The sequence below is a fragment of the Clupea harengus genome, chromosome 4, assembly GCF_900700415.2.
Source record: "Clupea harengus chromosome 4, Ch_v2.0.2, whole genome shotgun sequence".
Taxonomy (NCBI): domain Eukaryota; kingdom Metazoa; phylum Chordata; class Actinopteri; order Clupeiformes; family Clupeidae; genus Clupea; species Clupea harengus.
Genome location: NC_045155.1, coordinates 27,730,094 through 27,747,128, shown reverse-complemented (window position 1 = coordinate 27,747,128; position 17,035 = coordinate 27,730,094). Strand labels below are relative to the sequence as shown.

The window sequence follows — 17,035 nt, the reverse complement described above, 5'->3', positions numbered from 1 at the left end:
GGGTCAATAACAGATGATTGCCAATGGCTGGCCCTTGGGCCCTGTTCTGCAATGGCATGCAGAAAGAAACGTCTTAAAATGCAATTTTCTCATCATCTCTGATATGACAGAAGGCAAAAGGCACCAAATAAGGTCTCACCGACACCAAATCTGACAACCAGAAGGGCTGTGGGTAAAACAGGAGCTTTTAATGGGCAGTCTATATTTACTCTGCACATGCCAGCAGAGCTGACCATCTTCCTAACAGAGGCCTATAGGCTACTGGAGACAGGGTCCCCCCTCTCATTCTAGAGACAGATGCCACATTTTTCAGATTACTGAACTGGCCTCGCACAAGGCTGCCAAAGGCACCCATTACACCGCATCTGCACGGGACAGTTCGGAACAAGGGGAAGACTACTGTATTGGTTATTGGGATCTTGTGCTGTAAACCTTTAAAGTAACACTATGCAATCATTTGACACTTTTTGGAGGTATGGTTTTATAGGCAACTAGTTTTGGAACCATCCTCAAATTCATTTTGATAGCATATGGTCATGTGAAGGACAGAAACACCTGTGTCTTCCCCACTAGCCATCCAGGATATCTCCTAGTAGTTCTGTGTTCCGGGCTGGAATACCGTGCAAAAATGGAACAAATGCTTTCACAGCATGACAGCTGTACCGCCAAAAGACACCAGTTAGTGTGTCGGAAAGCTACGATCAGTGTCAGCTGGACTGTTGGTGGTGTTTGCAAAGGTTTTTGCATGCCTTTTAGGTAGTTAGCTTGCTAGTTTTGGAACAGAACTCCTTATTGCTCCCCTAAGGCAATGCAAATGGGAAAGTGCATTTGAAAACAAATGACAAAGAACACTCAGGAAATCAGACAGAAGCAAAAATGTTGTTTACCTTCCAACCTCCTCCAGGTTTATTGATAGTTTAAAATTACATTTTATGTTTCTAGGACTTCAATTGCATTTTCCTTCTGACTTAAAAACTGAGTACAAGCAAATGATATTTTTACAGTAGTCTTAGTGATATTGTACAAAAATAATATTTTTGATTTCTGTGAAAACATTCTCCTTATGCAAATAACTGCTAATTTCACAAGTCATTCTGTAATTCTTGATGTTTTTTCTCCCCCCCAAGGCAGACGTTTCATAAATTGGCTTTTTAGAAAGTTCAACCTTCAAGTTCAACAAGCGTTTAACAACCAAAAGGTTTGCTGAACTTGCAAACAAGATGACCTTTATAAAAGAACTTACGATCTTAATATTCCAAAAATGTTATCATTATCAATATGTTATGCTTCTGTTAATGCCCATTTCACTGCATACTGCTTGGTGGGCCCAGATTAAGATGGATTGAAAAAAAACAAAAAACTCATAAGCCAACTCATTTCCCCACTGAAGGAAAAAAAAAAAAAAAAAAAAAAAAACACACTTGGAAGTACTGGCTTCCTAACTTCCAGTTCATCTTGCTGAGGCACGCGTCGTCTTTGAGCTCAGACGACCAACATAGCACTTTTGTCCCGTGACGTTGATCTCTGTTCACCAGTGACGTTGAAGGGGGATCTTTAACAAAGCATTATACAGAACACCTCTACCAAACTAAACAAACATTTTTTTTTTGTATTGAATGCAGAAAGATTTTTTTTTTCCACCCCTTGCTTCTTTTGTACATGTCAAGAAGCTCACTGGCCTGGGACTAGCCTCTGTTTGCCAACCTTTGGCCAATGAAGAGGATTCAGAGAAAAATAATACAACCAACCATCAATCAGAAAAAAAGGAGGGGCATCAGAGGTAACCGTTTATGCGGTGGCTTCAATGGGGCACTCTTTCGCCAGGTGGCCAGTCTTGCCACAGTTGTAGCAGTTCACCTCACTGGCTTTGCTGCACTGAACAGCAACGTGGCCTATCTCACCACACCTGCAAACAAATCACACACACACAAACTCTTCTTCAAACATCTGGTTATGCAACATCAGTCTTTGAACACGTTTACGATGCAGTGCACGATTCTGGGGAAAGATTTCAGCTCAATGTTGGAAATGTTCATGGTTTGGTATGGTTTTTTTTTTAGCTCACACACCGAATGGACAGCTAGAGGACCATGGGGAGCAATAGCAGAATTGAATGAAGTGCATTGAATTACAATTGCAGACTGCACCTTTAAGCTAACTTTCACACAGCTCCACAAGACAAGACACGACACACAAGAGCCTGAGGCAAAACCATTAAAAAGGCTTTAGCGGTTACCTGTAACACTTCACTTTGTCACAGAGCTTCTGGATGTGACCGAAGCCTCCACAAGAGTAGCACTTCTGCTCGTTGGCATGGTCGCAATCCCGGGCCACATGGCCAGCCTTGCCACAGTTGTAGCAGCACTGCTCTCTCTCCTTCCTGGGCTCCTTGCAGTCCCTGGAAATATGACCACTCCTGTGGCAGTTGTAACACGCTAAAAGTGGGAACAAACACAGAGAACGTGTTCAGTAATTAACTTTCAAGACTGAGAGGCTTGCATACTGATGGCAACTTAACTCTCATTCTTGTAGGACAGCACTCTAAACTACTACTATTTCCACCTCTCCCTTTAACAAAAAATATACTTGACAAGTAAGAACACACACCGTCCTCGGTCTGTTCACAGTCCCTGGCAATGTGTCCCTGTTCTCCACATCGGTAGCAGAAAAGATCTAGACGAAGAAACAGAAAATGAATTACCCAACATTAAATGATATAACAACTTATGGCATCTCACAGTCTTTGTCAGGTTTAAAAAAAAAAAAATGTTTGTTCATTTATTTATTCTCATACCCTTTCCTCTTCCTCTGCCCCTGCCACGACCACCACCACCACCACCACCTCCTCCACTACGAGCTCCAGCATTGGGGCAATTCTTAGCCCAGTGTCCAGAGCGGCCACAGCCGAAGCACTCACTGTTACTCATTTCCATTTTTCTGTGAAGAGGCAAGTTACATTTTAAATTGAGAAAAACAAAGCACAACCAAACAAAAGTCTATTGGTAACAAACATTCAAGCGCAATCAAGGGATTTATATCAAAGCTAAGCTAATACTACTACTGCAATATGATCACAGTTAAGTTGGCAAGACAGCTGGACAAAAGCAGTCCAAATGCAGCACACTTCCATAATCTGCTAGCTACTGTCTGCCTTACCTATTGACGGCAATCCATCCTCTTGGCATGACATAGCTGGCTAATGAAATGAAGATTTAAAGTAAGTGCTTAGGAGCCGACCTTTTAGACTAATTAATAGACTTATATATATTTATACACTAATAAAATGTTCTATATGTATGAAAATAACTTGTATGTGTCAAACTGGGTGTGAATGAAGAGAAAACTAGCTGACCTACTTCCAGGCTAACTTAACTATACCAGTTTCATTAGTTAGCTAACTATATAATGTCAGAACAAGGGAATCTAAATTGTCGGCTAACTTTAGCTAGCCAATAGTCGTGGGCATAAGGCCGTTGAAGAGCTAAGCTCGCAGCAGCAATTTCTTTTGTAATAGTCGCCTTTTTGACGAACAAAATTGAACCAATATTGTTCTCATTGCAGTGGAAACAAATTGAGTAAGAAAATGCAACAAGCTATCAGTCACAATTTGCGACATAAATCACTTGAAGCAACGTGCAAGCTAGCTAACATGTTGGGCCCAAAAATCACGACATTGGACACATGGCACAACGCTAACTAGGTAGCTAAATTTATAACCAGCTGTCGTCGTCGGTTCTTCGGGGAGTAACGTTACTATTTGAGATAAATATCATTTTTTTTAGATAGTTGTCTATCTTGTTCACAACGTACGGATACAAAATGTTCTGCATTTTTAGTGACTCTAAAGGAATCGAGAAGCAGTTAGCCTAGCCACACCATGTCGCCTTGGTGTATTCATTTGGGCTGATTAGCTAATGTTAGCGCACTAGCTAACTTAGCTAGCGAAGATGAAACGTGCGGCAACAAAACTCATTTAGCCATATGGTTGCATCAGTAGGCATGTGCACCTTAGCCGTCCAACCATAGTAGGGCCGCATCGACACTTAGCTAACGCTAGCAAGCTAACTAGCGATAGCTACATACTTGATCGCACTTTGGACATGATCGAACTTCGTAATCAGTGAACGAGTTGCTTTCGAACTGTTCGCATGAAAATTATTACGTGAAATAATATAGTTTACAATACATTAGATGAAGCCCAAGCCCCATTTTAATACGAATGCTTTCCCGCGCAGACATCATAGGCCACAAGGCCAACTGATATGCTAGGAAAACCTACTTCCGCGTACGAACAATCTGATTTCGAACATTTTACATGTCTAACTCATAAACACTTTTACATAAAAAATAGGCAACAGAAAATGAATTCAATGCTCATAAGGAACAGCATATGTTGTACTCACCTTTTGAAGGCTAACTAGCTACGTGACTCACTGCTGTTTACTCCTCCTCTCTCCCTTTGCGCCACATGCGATTTGCGCATGACTCTTTGGAGTGGCGTTACATCTAACCAGTCAAAGGTTACCGAAGGCTCGCCTACGTAGATTTCTTTTAACCTATAACAACAAATGCTCTCGGACACCACCTCCATATAATGCCAAATCGCAGATAAGGGAAGAACTTTGTAACGCCCTTTTTTTCCGCTTTTGGCTGATTCCAAGTAGGCAAGGAAGGCCTATCTTTCTGAAAATACTAGAGTATTAGCCTATAGGGTTAAAGGAGCGAGAAGAAAATGGATTCTCCAGAAATAATTTCACAATTAATAAAAAATGAACTGTGCTGAACTGATACTCGGAAATACTTGAGACACTTGTGAATTATAACTGGAATTATTGGTGGAAATATCACCATTACTATTATTAATAATAACAATTGTACAATTGACATCCAATTATTATTGGTATTATCATTATTATTATTAATAATAGTAGTAATTGTAGTAGCAGTAGTAGACTATATTGACTATATGGCCTGTTTGTGTTATTCTTGATGGTTTCGAAAAAGAAACATAGAACATAGAAAACTAGAGGCAAATAAGCAGGCCCAAACTATTGTTAAGCCTAACTGAATATGTTATCATTAGATTTTAAAGGTGCAGTGCGTTTTTTAAAATGCTTCTAGAAATCTAATAATGATCTGAAGGATCATGTCTTCTTTGTGCATGTTGATCTGTTCGATTTGCAGTGTGTGGGCCAACTTTTTCAAAAGGATGGCGAATTATCTCTTGCTTTCTTAGTTTTCTTTCTTAGTTTTCTGGACTGCTCTAGTAAATATTTATTTGACATTTGTTGAAACAGATAGATTTTGATTTGTTTCTACACCAGTTAATTTGATACACTAGCTCGTTTTATTAGCAAAGATTAATCCTACTTGTAGTATCTAAAGGTAAAAAGTGGAAAGGTATGCCCATTTTATTGGGATGACAGTAGCATAGCCTAAAAGGCCAAATTGAAGCTTAGGGATATTAACAACTATTGCGCTATGTTGAAGGCTAAGTCTAAGCTTCCAATTATGGTTAGATTGTTCCATCTGAAAATATTAGGCCCATGTCACATTTGCTAATTCTATAAACAATAACCACGTAACAGTAGTGGCTTCCAACATTTCTGCTTATGTCATTGGTCACAACGCAATTCTCAGGCGGAATGATTGGGGCTCCAATTTCAATCAATGGCGTCAGACGACCGCTGGAAAAACTCTCAGCCCTCACTCGCTGCACATTCTAAAGACTGTGCATCACTCGCATGGATCAACAAACACAGGGATGAAAATATAGGAGGACCTGGATTTTCCTTAGGTTTCAAAACATGACAGGGCGGTAGGCTATATTCTATCAACCTGGCACGTGACTCCTCAAAGGTGTATGGGATTTTTTTCACCTCCTCAACGTGATCAATGGAAACCTTCATATAGGAAGGGCTGATAGGCTATCAAGCCTAACCCAAAATGGTTCGTATTCTTGGCATTTTAATGTTATTTGCTGATGTTATCTATTAACCAAACAGTAGACCTAGGTTATGTAGGCTGTGTTTTTGAAGTCATCGTGATCGTCAAAGTTCATCGACTGTGATTAGTCCGCTATTCCCTGTCCGCAACTAGGCCTATTCGAATTTGCCAATATGATGATGTCATCGCGTCTACACTTTTTCTTCAAGTTATGGCGGAGCTAAAGTTTTCAGCCTTGCTTGGTAAGTGTTCATTGACAGCGGTATGCCCTTAAAGTTCCTTTGTTGGACGATGCATATTCATTTTAACTCTTTCGTTACACGTTGTCGTAGAAAGAACGTATTTTACTGGTTGTGGTTTAGCAAAAGTTGGATTGTATTGTTTGGAGTGATGTAGGAGTTTGGATCGTACGGAAAAGGGCCTTAGAACACTGTCAACAGTCCGCAACAGTGTTTCATTGTTCAAAATGCAGACAGTCGATCAAATAAGCTATTGGACGCATCAGTAGGTATGTTGTAGTATCTCTTAAAATTAATTTCAAAGGAACAACATCAAAGCATATGGTTTTTTGCAGTGTTTTTCATGTTTCAAGTGCAACTTGCCAAATTCAGATGTAATGTGAAGTAGGTTATGCTATTGTCGTTGCGAACAACTCGTAACATAAGGGACGCTTAATCATTCGGCGAAGTTCAGTAATTGTGTTCCTTTGTTGTGATTTTGAAATCTTTACTTTGTAATTCGGGTGATCGATAGACATGGTGAACCTGGTGTTTTTGTTCTGTAACATTTACTTTTAGGCACTCGTGGTTTGTAGTGCGCTGGTTCCGGAGCTTTGTTTTGTAGTAGACTAGTGCTTTGCTACTTTGTACAGAGTTAAGTGGTATACTAGTTCCTTCGGATAAGACGTAAAAGCTGTTTCTTTCTTGAATGTTTCATTTTCATATCACAGACACGAAGTCTACAAAACAATGTTAGACTGCAGGGAAAGTCGAATCCAGAAGTCGATTACAGAAGGTCATTTCGAAAGATGGGAAATGGATAGGCCTTTATTGGCATAGCACAGTCTATTTCATACATTTTCAGTGGACTCCACTATTGCTTGTTTTATGATTATGAACTATTTTATTTGTTCGAATGATGTTATAATAATATGTAAGCCTATTGTATTTTAATAGATATATTTAATAGCATACTCATCATTTAGTTTGCATACATCATTTAAATCTAGAATGATATGATGAAAAAATAACATGACATGAAAATCTTGTTATATATAATTCATAATGTATGTTATTGGTGTTGTCTCTGTGTTGTTTTGCTACTACAGGCTGTTAAGCATAGTAGTATATCAATGGAGCACCTTCAAGGAGCTTGGAGGACCCTTAGCAATGGTCTCGGAGGGAAAGACTCCGTGTTCGAGGGCCCTTGTACCTCTCCAACTGTGGTCCAAGGCTTTCCATATCAGCGTCGTTCGTCAGACGACAGCAAAATTACTGACTCTAAGACGAGCAGTACTATCCGAGTCTACCTCCCTAACCAGCAACGCACCGTGGTTAGTCAAAGACCGCCTTACCCTTGTCACTCAGAACTGAAGCCTTAGATTGTTACACAGAAAGAAAAGAGAGAGAGTGTGTGTTTGATGTGGTGCATTGTTTTTTGTGTTTGAAGGTGAATGTAAGGCCTGGCATGACTTTGCATAACTGCCTTATTAAGGCCCTGAAAGTTCGGGGACTTCAGCCAGAATGCTGTGCTGTCTTCAGGCTCCATCCCAGTCAAAGGAGGTAAACACTTTGAGCCCGGCTCAGTAATGTGCTGTAAATAATTGGCAGTGAACTGATTTAGTGGATTAAAACTTTAATCCAGTAAGGGAATATGTCCCATTTCCGGGATCTGACATGCTGATATTTTGGTGTGTACTTTAATACCTACAGTTGTCCTGGTTTTTGTTTATATGGTTTAATATTGTCATAGACAGACATTGCTATTGCAGTAGATAATCTGAGGACCTTTTTAACATTTGCTTACTATACTAGGACATGTAAACATAGGTGTGTGTGTGTGTGTGTGTGTGTGTGTGTGTGTGTGTGTGTGTGTGTGTGTGTGTGTGTGTGTGTGTGTGTGTGTGTGTGTGTGTGTGTGTGTGTGTGTGTGTGTGTGTGTGTGTGTGTGTGTGTGTGTGTGTGTGTGTGTGTGTGTGGTGAAGTATAAAGACTCGCATGGATTGGGGCACCGACTCTACCTCACTCATTGGGGAGGAATTGCTGGTGGAGGTGTTGGATCATGTTCCTCTTACGACGCACAACTTTGTGAGTTTCTCCCATGTCAAGCATCCTCCATCAGAACAGTCTCTTCTTATTTACCCAGTGCTGGAAAAGTGGAGGCGCTTGTTTTGATCCCCCCCCCCCCCCCTACGTTTTTACTTTTCAGGTTCGGAAAACATTTTTGAAGTTGGCCTTCTGTGACATATGCCAGAAGTTCCTTCTACACGGCTTCCGCTGCCAAACGTGCGGCTACAAGTTCCATGAGCACTGCAGCACCAAAGTGCCAACGATGTGTGTGGACTGGAGCAACATCAGGCAACTGCTGTTAGTTTCCACCTCCATCTTGTTCTAACAGGGAAAAAAACGTTTGCCAAGACTTTTTACTTTTCAACTTTACGTCATAGCAATAAGAGCTGGACTTCCAACTGTGCATTGGATAACAAATGTAGACGTTAGACAAAGATAGTGGACAAACCTCTGTCGGTTGAAATAAACAAATTCACATCTTTTATAATTATATTATGAATATGCTCAGGGATCTCTCAATGGGGCATCATTTCCGTGGAGTGACCTTGGATATGTGTTGTATGATATGGAATGACCTTGGATGTGTGTTGTACCAAGTTGGCTGGCTGCTGAAACTGAGCATGAATGCTGTTGTTTTGTTAGGTTGTTCCCGACTCCAGGTGAGAGTGGGGGTGCTTCTTATCCTCCCCTGTCGTCTCGCCGAATGAGGGAGTCCATCACCAGAATCCCCAGCGGGTAAGCTTGTGTTCTCTTACCCTTGCCTTACAGCACGGCCGTTTTTAAACTGACCTGTTTCCCCACAAAGCTTTGGAGCCCTCTAATTATTATAAAATGACTGGGAGGGTATCATGGTTCCTCTCTAAAAAAAATGACAGTCTTGTTACTCGCTACTCTCCTGAAGTCAATGGGACCTTATTGCTTAAGTGTTTTAATATACTTAAGTGCCTTAATACTGAAGCTTTCTGAATACAAAAGCTGTATACACTTTTCAAAAAGACTGATTGCAGAGTGCTGTGCTTTGGAACAGGCGACACGAACTCAGTTGATTACGAGATGATTAAATGACTGAGTAAATGACATTATGCATTATGGTAGTGAAACCCACACTCATGCTTTAAGGGCTTGTAAACCATATTAGCCCTGCTCCTGGGGTAAACCAATCCCTCTTTTGATTACGTCCTCAGTTTCGCTAAGACTACCCAGTCCATGGTACTGTTCAAATCCTTGCATGAAAAGAACGTTTTGTTCCGTCTCCACTTCAACAATTCAAAAGTACTTTTGCCAAAATAGTTTTCAGAAAGGATTATTTCCCTTAGTGCACAAGGATGACTATTATGCCATTGGAAGTCCAGTTCTGTGCCAGAAATCAAGGAATTATCCTAAGTGTGTGTGTGTGTGTGTGTGTGTGTGTGAGAGAGGCTGTGTGTGTGTGAGAGGCTGTGTGTGGAGGTCTTTTGGGCTTGTTCGTGTAACAACAGGTCTCGGCACTGTTTGCAGAGCTGTGTGCCGTGCAAACCTCATTTTCAGATGCCCCAGAGTGATAAGCTAGCGACTGAAATCAGCACCTTGTGTGCACATCCGTGTCTTACGCGAGCGCTAGCAGGTTCCATCCCACTGTGCGACTGCACTTGACAATGCACTTTACATCTGCGCCGTCCCCATGTGCAGTGAAGTAGAGCAAACGTGTGTAAGCAGCAGCTCATCCTCTCCGGGTTTCTGTGATGTCTGTGAGTGACCCGATTATTAAGACTTGCTTTTGAGTTTGTGGTGCATCTCACCGATCTCACAGACACTTTCAAGATGTCAGGATTTTGACGCTTTCACTTGTGAAAGTGCCTGAAAAGGTTCACACAGCAAGATGTGAAGGTCAGGTGCTTTGTGCAGAAATACCTCAGTAGGTATCACTGTACATTGACATGTGTCCTTGACATGTTGTACATGTGCCTTGGGTAGCACATTTTGTAGATAAACGTTATCTGATCTTGTGCTGAGGTTCTGTGTGTGTTGTGCACCTGCAGGGTCTTCCTCACCATTGTTGTTGTTGTTGTTGTTATTATTATTATTATTATTATTATTATTATTATTAATAATAATCCCTGTGAATCTTTCAGCTCCTTGCACAGACACTCAACCCCATATGTCTTTAACTACCCTGCGCCGTGTTCGACCTCTGGGTCGTCTCTGTCCCAGCGCCAGAGGTCCACGTCCACCCCAAACGTTCACATGGTCAGCACCATCCTGCCCATCGACAGCAGCATGTTTGAGGTAATGGCACAAGATGGACGGCTCCTTTGTGTCTCTTGAGTGTTTTACCAAAGTTGCCAAGAACACATCCAAAACTAGAAACACACACACACACACACACACACACACACACACACACACACATACATGAAGATATTTGCAACACCAAGGCTGTATTTCCTCTAAGCGTTGTTGTGCTCCAACAGTTGTCACTAAGAGAGAGACTATTTGAAATGATTGTATCTTAAGCATTTAATGATGGTTGTGGTGCAACAAAGCTTTCTGGGAAGTACCTCTTGGTAATGCTAGAGATGTGGCCATCTCCTTGCTTTCCTTCCGTAGCGTAAACCTAGTCAGTAATACGGTTTACATGTTTTCCAATGCCTTGTCTTCCTCACCTTTCAGAACTTTTAACCTTGAAATAGATGTTTCTTTAGCCTTTTGACTATCATTTATTTTATACATCCTTTTTTTGATCCACTATTCAACCATCTCTCATTCTTTTGCCATTTTTAGCGTACCTTTCCCTCTTTCCCCCTTCACCTGTCTACATTTCCCTTCTTCCTTTATCTGTACCCGGTTGTTGTTTCATGATGACGAGTAGCTAGATTGCCTGAATTCCTCTCCTAGTACCTGGTGCCGTCGGTTTGGCCTGAGGAGAAGAGTAGGTATTGTTCACCTCCACAAGATTTCAGTTCTGCATGCGTCTGAGAGAGTGACACACATTTTAAGTTGCTGTACTGCAAGAGGGCACAAAATGATTGATTTTCATGCAACCTTCAAATTTCTTCTATTTCTAGGATGCAATGCTAGGTCACAGCTCAGGTAGGTCATATGAGATTTTTGATTCTCAAAAATATCATTAAAGCTTAAAAATACTTTATGAAGACGTTGCCCTATTCCTTTGTCTTTGTTTTCAAACCTTTTGAAAATGATTTACCCTTTTCCAAGATGGAAGCTCTCCGAGTCAGAGCCCAACCGGATGGGCCCAGTCCAATCCACCAGCTCCAGCGCAGAAAGAGAGGGCAGGGTCCTTTGGTGCTCAGGAGAAAAACAAGATCGTAAGCTCACTCTCAAATAGTATGAGGATACAGCACTGTCCTGCTGATGGCAGCCTGATGTTTGTGGAGTTTGGATGGTGGTTGTTGTTGTTGTTGATTTAAAATGGGGCCTGATGTTTGCTGGTACCCACAGCGGCCGAGGGACAAGCGGGACTCCAACTACTACTGGGAGATTGAAGCCAGTGAGGTCATGCTCCTGTCGCGAATCGGCTCGGGCTCCTTTGGAACTGTGTACAAAGGGAAATGGCATGGTAAGCGTTTGCTCACCCTGTGGGAGAGACAGAGAGACGAGTGAGTGAGTGAGTGAGTGAGTGAGTGAGTGAGTGAGTGAGTGAGTGAGTGAGTGAGTGAGTGAGTGAGTGAGTGAGTGAGTGAGTGAGTGAGTGAGTGAGTGAGTGAGTGAGTGAGTGAGTGAGTGAGTGACTGTCTCTGTGTGTGTTGGTGAGAGACTCCACACATGTAGTATGCAGTCTGTTTATAAGGGGTTTTAGTCTAAGGTTGTTTTTGTTTGTTTTTTCCACAGGCGACGTTGCCGTGAAGATTTTAAAGGTGGTGGACCCTACACCAGAGCAGTTCCAGGCTTTCCGTAATGAAGTTGCCGTGTTAAGGTAAGGCTCTCTCTGCTCCCAGAGAGCTGATGTATGACGATGCATAACACGGCTACTGCTCTGTTCCATTAGGGCCTCTTCCCAGGCCATTAGATCACAGTGTATATTCTGCTGTTGGTATTTTTATACACATCTTTCAGTGTTGATTTTTTTTTCTTCTGTGTCTTTATCTGGCTACAGGAAGACCAGACATGTCAACATCCTGTTGTTCATGGGCTACATGACAGAAGACAACCTTGCCATTGTGACGCAGTGGTGCGACGGGAGCAGCCTGTACAAGCATCTCCACGTGCTCGAGACCAACTTGCAGATGTTTCAGCTCATTGACATCGCCAGGCAAACCGCCCAGGGCATGGAGTAAGAACAAAATGGCCACTACCTGCCCCTGTCAGAGCTTTCAAAACAGCAACTTGCATATTTTGTTTGTCATTCTGTAACTTTCATTGTATTTGCATTTTCAGTTTTGCTCACTAATGTTTAATGTGCTAATTAATATAATTTCAAACCATCAGGCTGTGGTTCTATCTTAGAATCGAAATGATTTAAAAGAACAGATGAGCACAAGATATGTCATGAACCATAACCTAGAAGATATGACCGTATGATTACGTTACTTAAAGCTTTAAGTACCAAAATAGTAGTATGACCACATGCCTCCACTGATTACGTTACTTAAAGCTTTAAGTACCACAATAGTAGTATGCTGCATACAGTGGGAAGTGACATAGAACTGCTGTGCTGATTCCGCTCCGATATCATTGTTATCGTTGTACTTAAGCATTCATGTATACTTCCCTATATCCTAATCCATCATAACAATCGCACTTACACTCACATACACACGCACACACGCGCACACACACACACACACACACACACACTCAAGGGGGGGGGGTTAAACAAACAGCACAGTAGCCTGTAACTGACTTGTTTGGCGATGAGCTTCTAGCCTGCTTTGTACTTGTGTAATATGGTCACGGCCTACCGTTTAGCCTACATGTTAGAAGGGATAGCTAGGGGTGCTGCCATGTTAGAAGGGATAGCTAGGGGTGCTGCCATGTTAGAAGGGATAGCTAGGGGTGCTGCCATGTTAGAAGGGATAGCTAGGAGTGCTGCCATGTTAGAAGGGATAGCTAGGGGTGCTGCCATGTTAGAAGGGATAGCTAGGAGTGCTGCCATGTTAGAAGGGATAGCTAGGGGTGCTGCCATGTTAGAAGGGATAGCTAGGGGTGCTGCCATGTTAGAAGGGATAGCTAGGAGGGCTGCCATGAAAAGTTTGTGAACCACTGGTCTAGTGGATTGTTGTATTTTCTGCTTAACACCAGGCAGAACTGTTTAATAATATTTTTCCTGTTCTTTTTTTTAGCTATTTACATGCAAAGAACATCATCCATCGTGACATGAAATCAAACAGTATCCTTTCTGAGAAAGTATAACAAACATACGCAATCATTTACAACAACAGAGAGAGTTTGGCAGAAAACCTGAGAATATTGCAATTGATGAGTTTGCCAGTTTGGACCATAACAGTAATTCTTCAGACATCTTCTTGCACGAGGGCTTGACAGTGAAGATTGGGGACTTCGGCTTGGCCACCGTTAAAGCTCGGTGGAGCGGATCGTACCAAGTGGAGCAGCCTTCAGGGTCAATATTATGGATGGTGAGTGACGCATGCATTTGTCACAAAACCCGCCCTCAAAAAAACTGATTATATACATACGTTGCCACGGGGCTGGTCAATGATTTCAACACAGTCTGGAGAATTCTCACTGATATTGACTGGCTTTCTTCCTAAAACCTAGCCGCTGCACAGTTAAAGCACCAATCGTGCTTACTGTTTACAAACGATTGGATTGGTTTTTAGAATGTTCAGCTGCTCACCATTCCCCACCCACATTTAGGCTGAAGTTTACATGGTTGGCTCCACACATATTTTAATTATATGTCTGGCTCTGTGAAACTATATGCATACCAGTGCTTTGTATCACTGGTTCCATGTCACATAGAGTTTGTGTGACTGTGTCTAGGCCCCTGAAGTCATCCGAATGGAGGACAATAATCCGTACAGCTTCCAGTCAGATGTGTATGCCTACGGGATCGTCCTGTTTGAGCTAATGACTGGCGAGCTCCCGTACTCCCAGATAGCCAATAGAGATCAGGTAAGGCACTTACAAGTTGGAAAACTCTCTACATGAACCTGCAATGACCTTCTGTGTTTTAAATCGAATTGCTTAAATGTGTTACAAGAGACGGTGACCTTTCTGATGAGTTAAACTGACTCAAAACATGTGTTTAACCCTGATCTGAACTCGCATTGGTAGCATGTCGTCTGGGTGTCACCACCACATATACTGTAATTAATTTAGTGCTCCACATGATGGTATAGCTCAGGCTGTCAGTGCCTCTGATGCTAATTCTGGGAACATTGTCCCGTCCCGGACCTGGATCTTTCCCTTGCCCCCGGTCCCTGGGCCTCCAGTCCCACTAGAGCAATTGCCCTGAAGCCACAAACCTAAATTTAGGCCTGTAATTTAATCTTCTCCATATACCCCAACCGTGAGACGGGACGGGACTGGACTGGGCTGAAGTGGACTGCTTCTCCTGATGACTCTCAGGCGTTTGTGTGCTGTTCACATCCCTATGGGCTTGTTCCATGTTCCCTTCCTGCGCTGGGCTTTGGCCCTGCTGTGCGTGGATGGTCATGGATGGTCAATGTTGAGTGCTTCTCACCCTCTCAGCCCTGGCCCTTGCCCTTGGCACAATGACATTTCTATTTTTTTATCTCAGCCCCAGCCTGAAAGCTGAACAGCTTTCAATAGAGCTTTAGCGGAGTGAATAGCTGCACAAATAGCATCAGAACCAGAAAAAGAACATTTGTAAATATTTAATATTTCTCTCTCTCTCTCTGCTCAGATTATCTTCATGGTCGGCCGGGGATACATGTCTCCCGACTTCAGCAAGCTGTATAAGAGCTCCCCCAAAGCCATGAAGAGGCTGGTGGCCGACTGCATCAAGAAGTCCAAGGACGAGAGGCCCCTCTTCCCACAGGTGAGCTTCATTGCTTAGGAACTTCATTACTCATTCGTCCTCATTCAGTCCAGGTGCTGCAGTGCTCAGACACAGTAAAGGTAGTTTGGATCCGTTAGATGTGCTTCCTTGCTGATGTCATATTTCATATGTTCTACCACTATGAGGGATCAATACTTTCAGTATCAGAGGAGACGGTGATATAGATCACATTATGACAGACAATTTTATTTTCATAAACTGAAATTTTTTGCTTAACTTAAGGTAAAGACAGAAGCAGTATTAATCATTTTTTTAAATAGTTTTCAAACAGAATTTAAAATTGTGGAATCTGAATGAGTGAATTTGAGCAAATGTCAAAATAAATGTGTGAATGTGTGCAAGTGTCTGGGAACATATCTGTCTGTGTTTGTTTTTCCACCTGTCAACAGTTTGTGTGTGTGTGTGAGTACCTTACCCCTATAACCGCCAGGGGAAGATTAGCGGTTAGGATTTCGAGGCTAATTGCTAGAAGGTGTATAGGGGTCAGGGCTATGTACATTCTTCATGGGTGTGAGATTTGAGTGGCACTTACAGGGGCCAAGTAGTTTTTAACGGACTGTTTTTTTTAAAATAAAATGACATTGCGTATGTTTGTGTTGCATGTTTATTATTGCGTGCGTAGGTCTTGTGTTGCACACTATTTGTGCCCGTTCTGGGCTCTGACCTGTCGCCATCTCGGCTCTAACCTGTCGCCATCTCTCGCTTCTCTTTTGGCTCGTGGCAGATTTTGTCGTCCATCGAGTTGCTACAGCACTCTCTTCCCAAAATCAACCGGAGCACCTCGGAGCCCTCCCTGCACCGGGCCTCACACACCGAGGACATCAACTCCTGCACTTTGACCTCCATGAGGCTGCCTGTTTTCTAACACTCGAGGACGTCCGTCTGGCTCTTACGCCGCGTTGAAGACTGTGTCCACTGAAATGCTGTTCACAATGATGCGCGCTTAAAGAGAGGATGCCTGGATGTATGAAGGGAACACTAGAGAGAGACGAGAGAGTTGCTCTTGGCCTTTTATGGCAGTAAAGGGCATCGGTTGGTCTGCCCTTCGTATCTGATGGGGAGAAGTTGTGTCAGAGTGGAGGAGCAGACGTTTCCTCCGAGAAGGCTGAATGAAGCATTGTTTCCCTTTCATTGTTAAGGTGCTGAGTTTTTCTGCCGCCCTGTTTAAATTCAAATGGCCGTGCACGCTAACACATTAGCATTTTTTTTTTTTGGTCTCTGCCATCCATCCAGTGGGCACGGTGATTATCATAATGTAGTTATTTTTGGCCATGTAATGGTGTTAATGTAAAAACGATGGTCAGCAACAGTTAATTTTTTTGAAATCCAATTAGCAGTCCTGTGATCTTGAAGGTGTTTTTTTTTTTTTTAAAACATGGTGATTTTTGTTGATTGATCATGTTTTTATTTTAATAAAAAAGTAAGTTAATCTTAATTATCAGTAAATATCACAGTTAAACACAGCTTTCTTGTTTATCTTCATTGGTTTCTTTTTTTGGCTTAGTAGATTCTCACAATGCAATCAGCAGTTTGTGCTGAAATTAGTTCCAGGGTTTTTCTTGGAAATAAAACTCGAGCACTTTATTCCACTGTTGCGTGGTGAGGTTATGTAACATTGAAACTGAATGTACTGGGGGAGGGGGAGGGGCGTATTTGAGCATTGAGTAATGTCTGCCACACCCACTGGGTTACGTCCACAGTTTGGTTAAAGGTGCAGTATGTAATCTTTTGCTTTGCTCCAATGATCCAACTCTCAAAGCATGACAATGATGCCGTTTTCCCACAGTTATCAGTTGTGCTTCTTGTTTCTCTGTTCCAG

At 42.3% G+C, this 17,035-nt stretch overlaps 2 protein-coding genes across 7 annotated transcripts; one reads left to right on the top strand and one right to left on the bottom strand.

Moving 5' to 3' along the window:
* Positions 1-877: 877 nt before the first annotated feature.
* On the bottom strand, positions 878-4,523 carry cnbpa (CCHC-type zinc finger, nucleic acid binding protein a). Of its 2 annotated transcripts, XM_031566913.2 has the most exons (6): positions 4,404-4,523; positions 3,157-3,196; positions 2,795-2,937; positions 2,608-2,673; positions 2,237-2,435; positions 878-1,906 (listed from the first exon to the last, which is right to left on the bottom strand). In XM_031566913.2, exons 2-6 carry the CDS (start codon positions 3,183-3,185, stop codon positions 1,789-1,791), a joined length of 555 nt encoding a protein of 184 aa, XP_031422773.1. In that variant the 5' UTR covers positions 3,186-3,196; positions 4,404-4,523; the 3' UTR covers positions 878-1,788. The 2 variants fall into 2 exon arrangements, with proteins under 2 accessions (XP_031422773.1, XP_012682867.2); XM_012827413.3 differs by lacking the exon at positions 3,157-3,196 and having other exon boundaries at positions 4,404-4,520.
* A 1,119-nt stretch (positions 4,524-5,642) lies between these two features.
* raf1a (Raf-1 proto-oncogene, serine/threonine kinase a) lies at positions 5,643-16,800 on the top strand. 5 transcript variants are annotated; one of them, XM_031566908.2, is made up of 19 exons: positions 5,643-5,949; positions 6,100-6,188; positions 7,274-7,498; positions 7,615-7,727; positions 8,150-8,252; positions 8,374-8,531; positions 8,877-8,969; positions 10,346-10,499; positions 11,083-11,142; positions 11,279-11,303; positions 11,430-11,539; positions 11,673-11,790; positions 12,063-12,147; positions 12,328-12,504; positions 13,514-13,560; positions 13,689-13,807; positions 14,175-14,306; positions 15,061-15,195; positions 15,941-16,800. In XM_031566908.2, exons 3-19 carry the CDS (start codon positions 7,298-7,300, stop codon positions 16,079-16,081), a joined length of 1,971 nt encoding a protein of 656 aa, XP_031422768.1. In that variant the 5' UTR covers positions 5,643-5,949; positions 6,100-6,188; positions 7,274-7,297; the 3' UTR covers positions 16,082-16,800. The 5 variants fall into 5 exon arrangements, with proteins under 5 accessions (XP_031422768.1, XP_031422767.1, XP_031422770.1 ...); XM_031566907.2 differs by lacking the exon at positions 6,100-6,188; XM_012827409.3 differs by lacking the exon at positions 5,643-5,949 and having other exon boundaries at positions 5,956-6,188.
* The last annotated feature ends 235 nt before the right edge of the window (positions 16,801-17,035 follow it).

What these genes read in the sequence shown, in the direction of transcription:
- cnbpa (XM_031566913.2), bottom strand. Translation starts at nt 3,185, where the DNA reads ATGCCAAGAGGATGGATTGCCGTCAATAG. An exon ending in CTGTGAACAGACCGAGGACG is followed by an intron (nt 2,436 to 2,607) that starts GTGTGTGTTCTT and finishes TCCCACTTTTAG; the next exon opens with CGTGTTACAACTGCCACAGG. An exon ending in GACAAAGTGAAGTGTTACAG is followed by an intron (nt 1,907 to 2,236) that starts GTAACCGCTAAA and finishes ATTTGTTTGCAG; the next exon opens with GTGTGGTGAGATAGGCCACG.
- raf1a (XM_031566907.2), top strand. An exon ending in CTCTTACGACGCACAACTTT is followed by an intron (nt 8,253 to 8,373) that starts GTGAGTTTCTCC and finishes TTTACTTTTCAG; the next exon opens with GTTCGGAAAACATTTTTGAA. An exon ending in AGATAGCCAATAGAGATCAG is followed by an intron (nt 14,307 to 15,060) that starts GTAAGGCACTTA and finishes CTCTCTGCTCAG; the next exon opens with ATTATCTTCATGGTCGGCCG.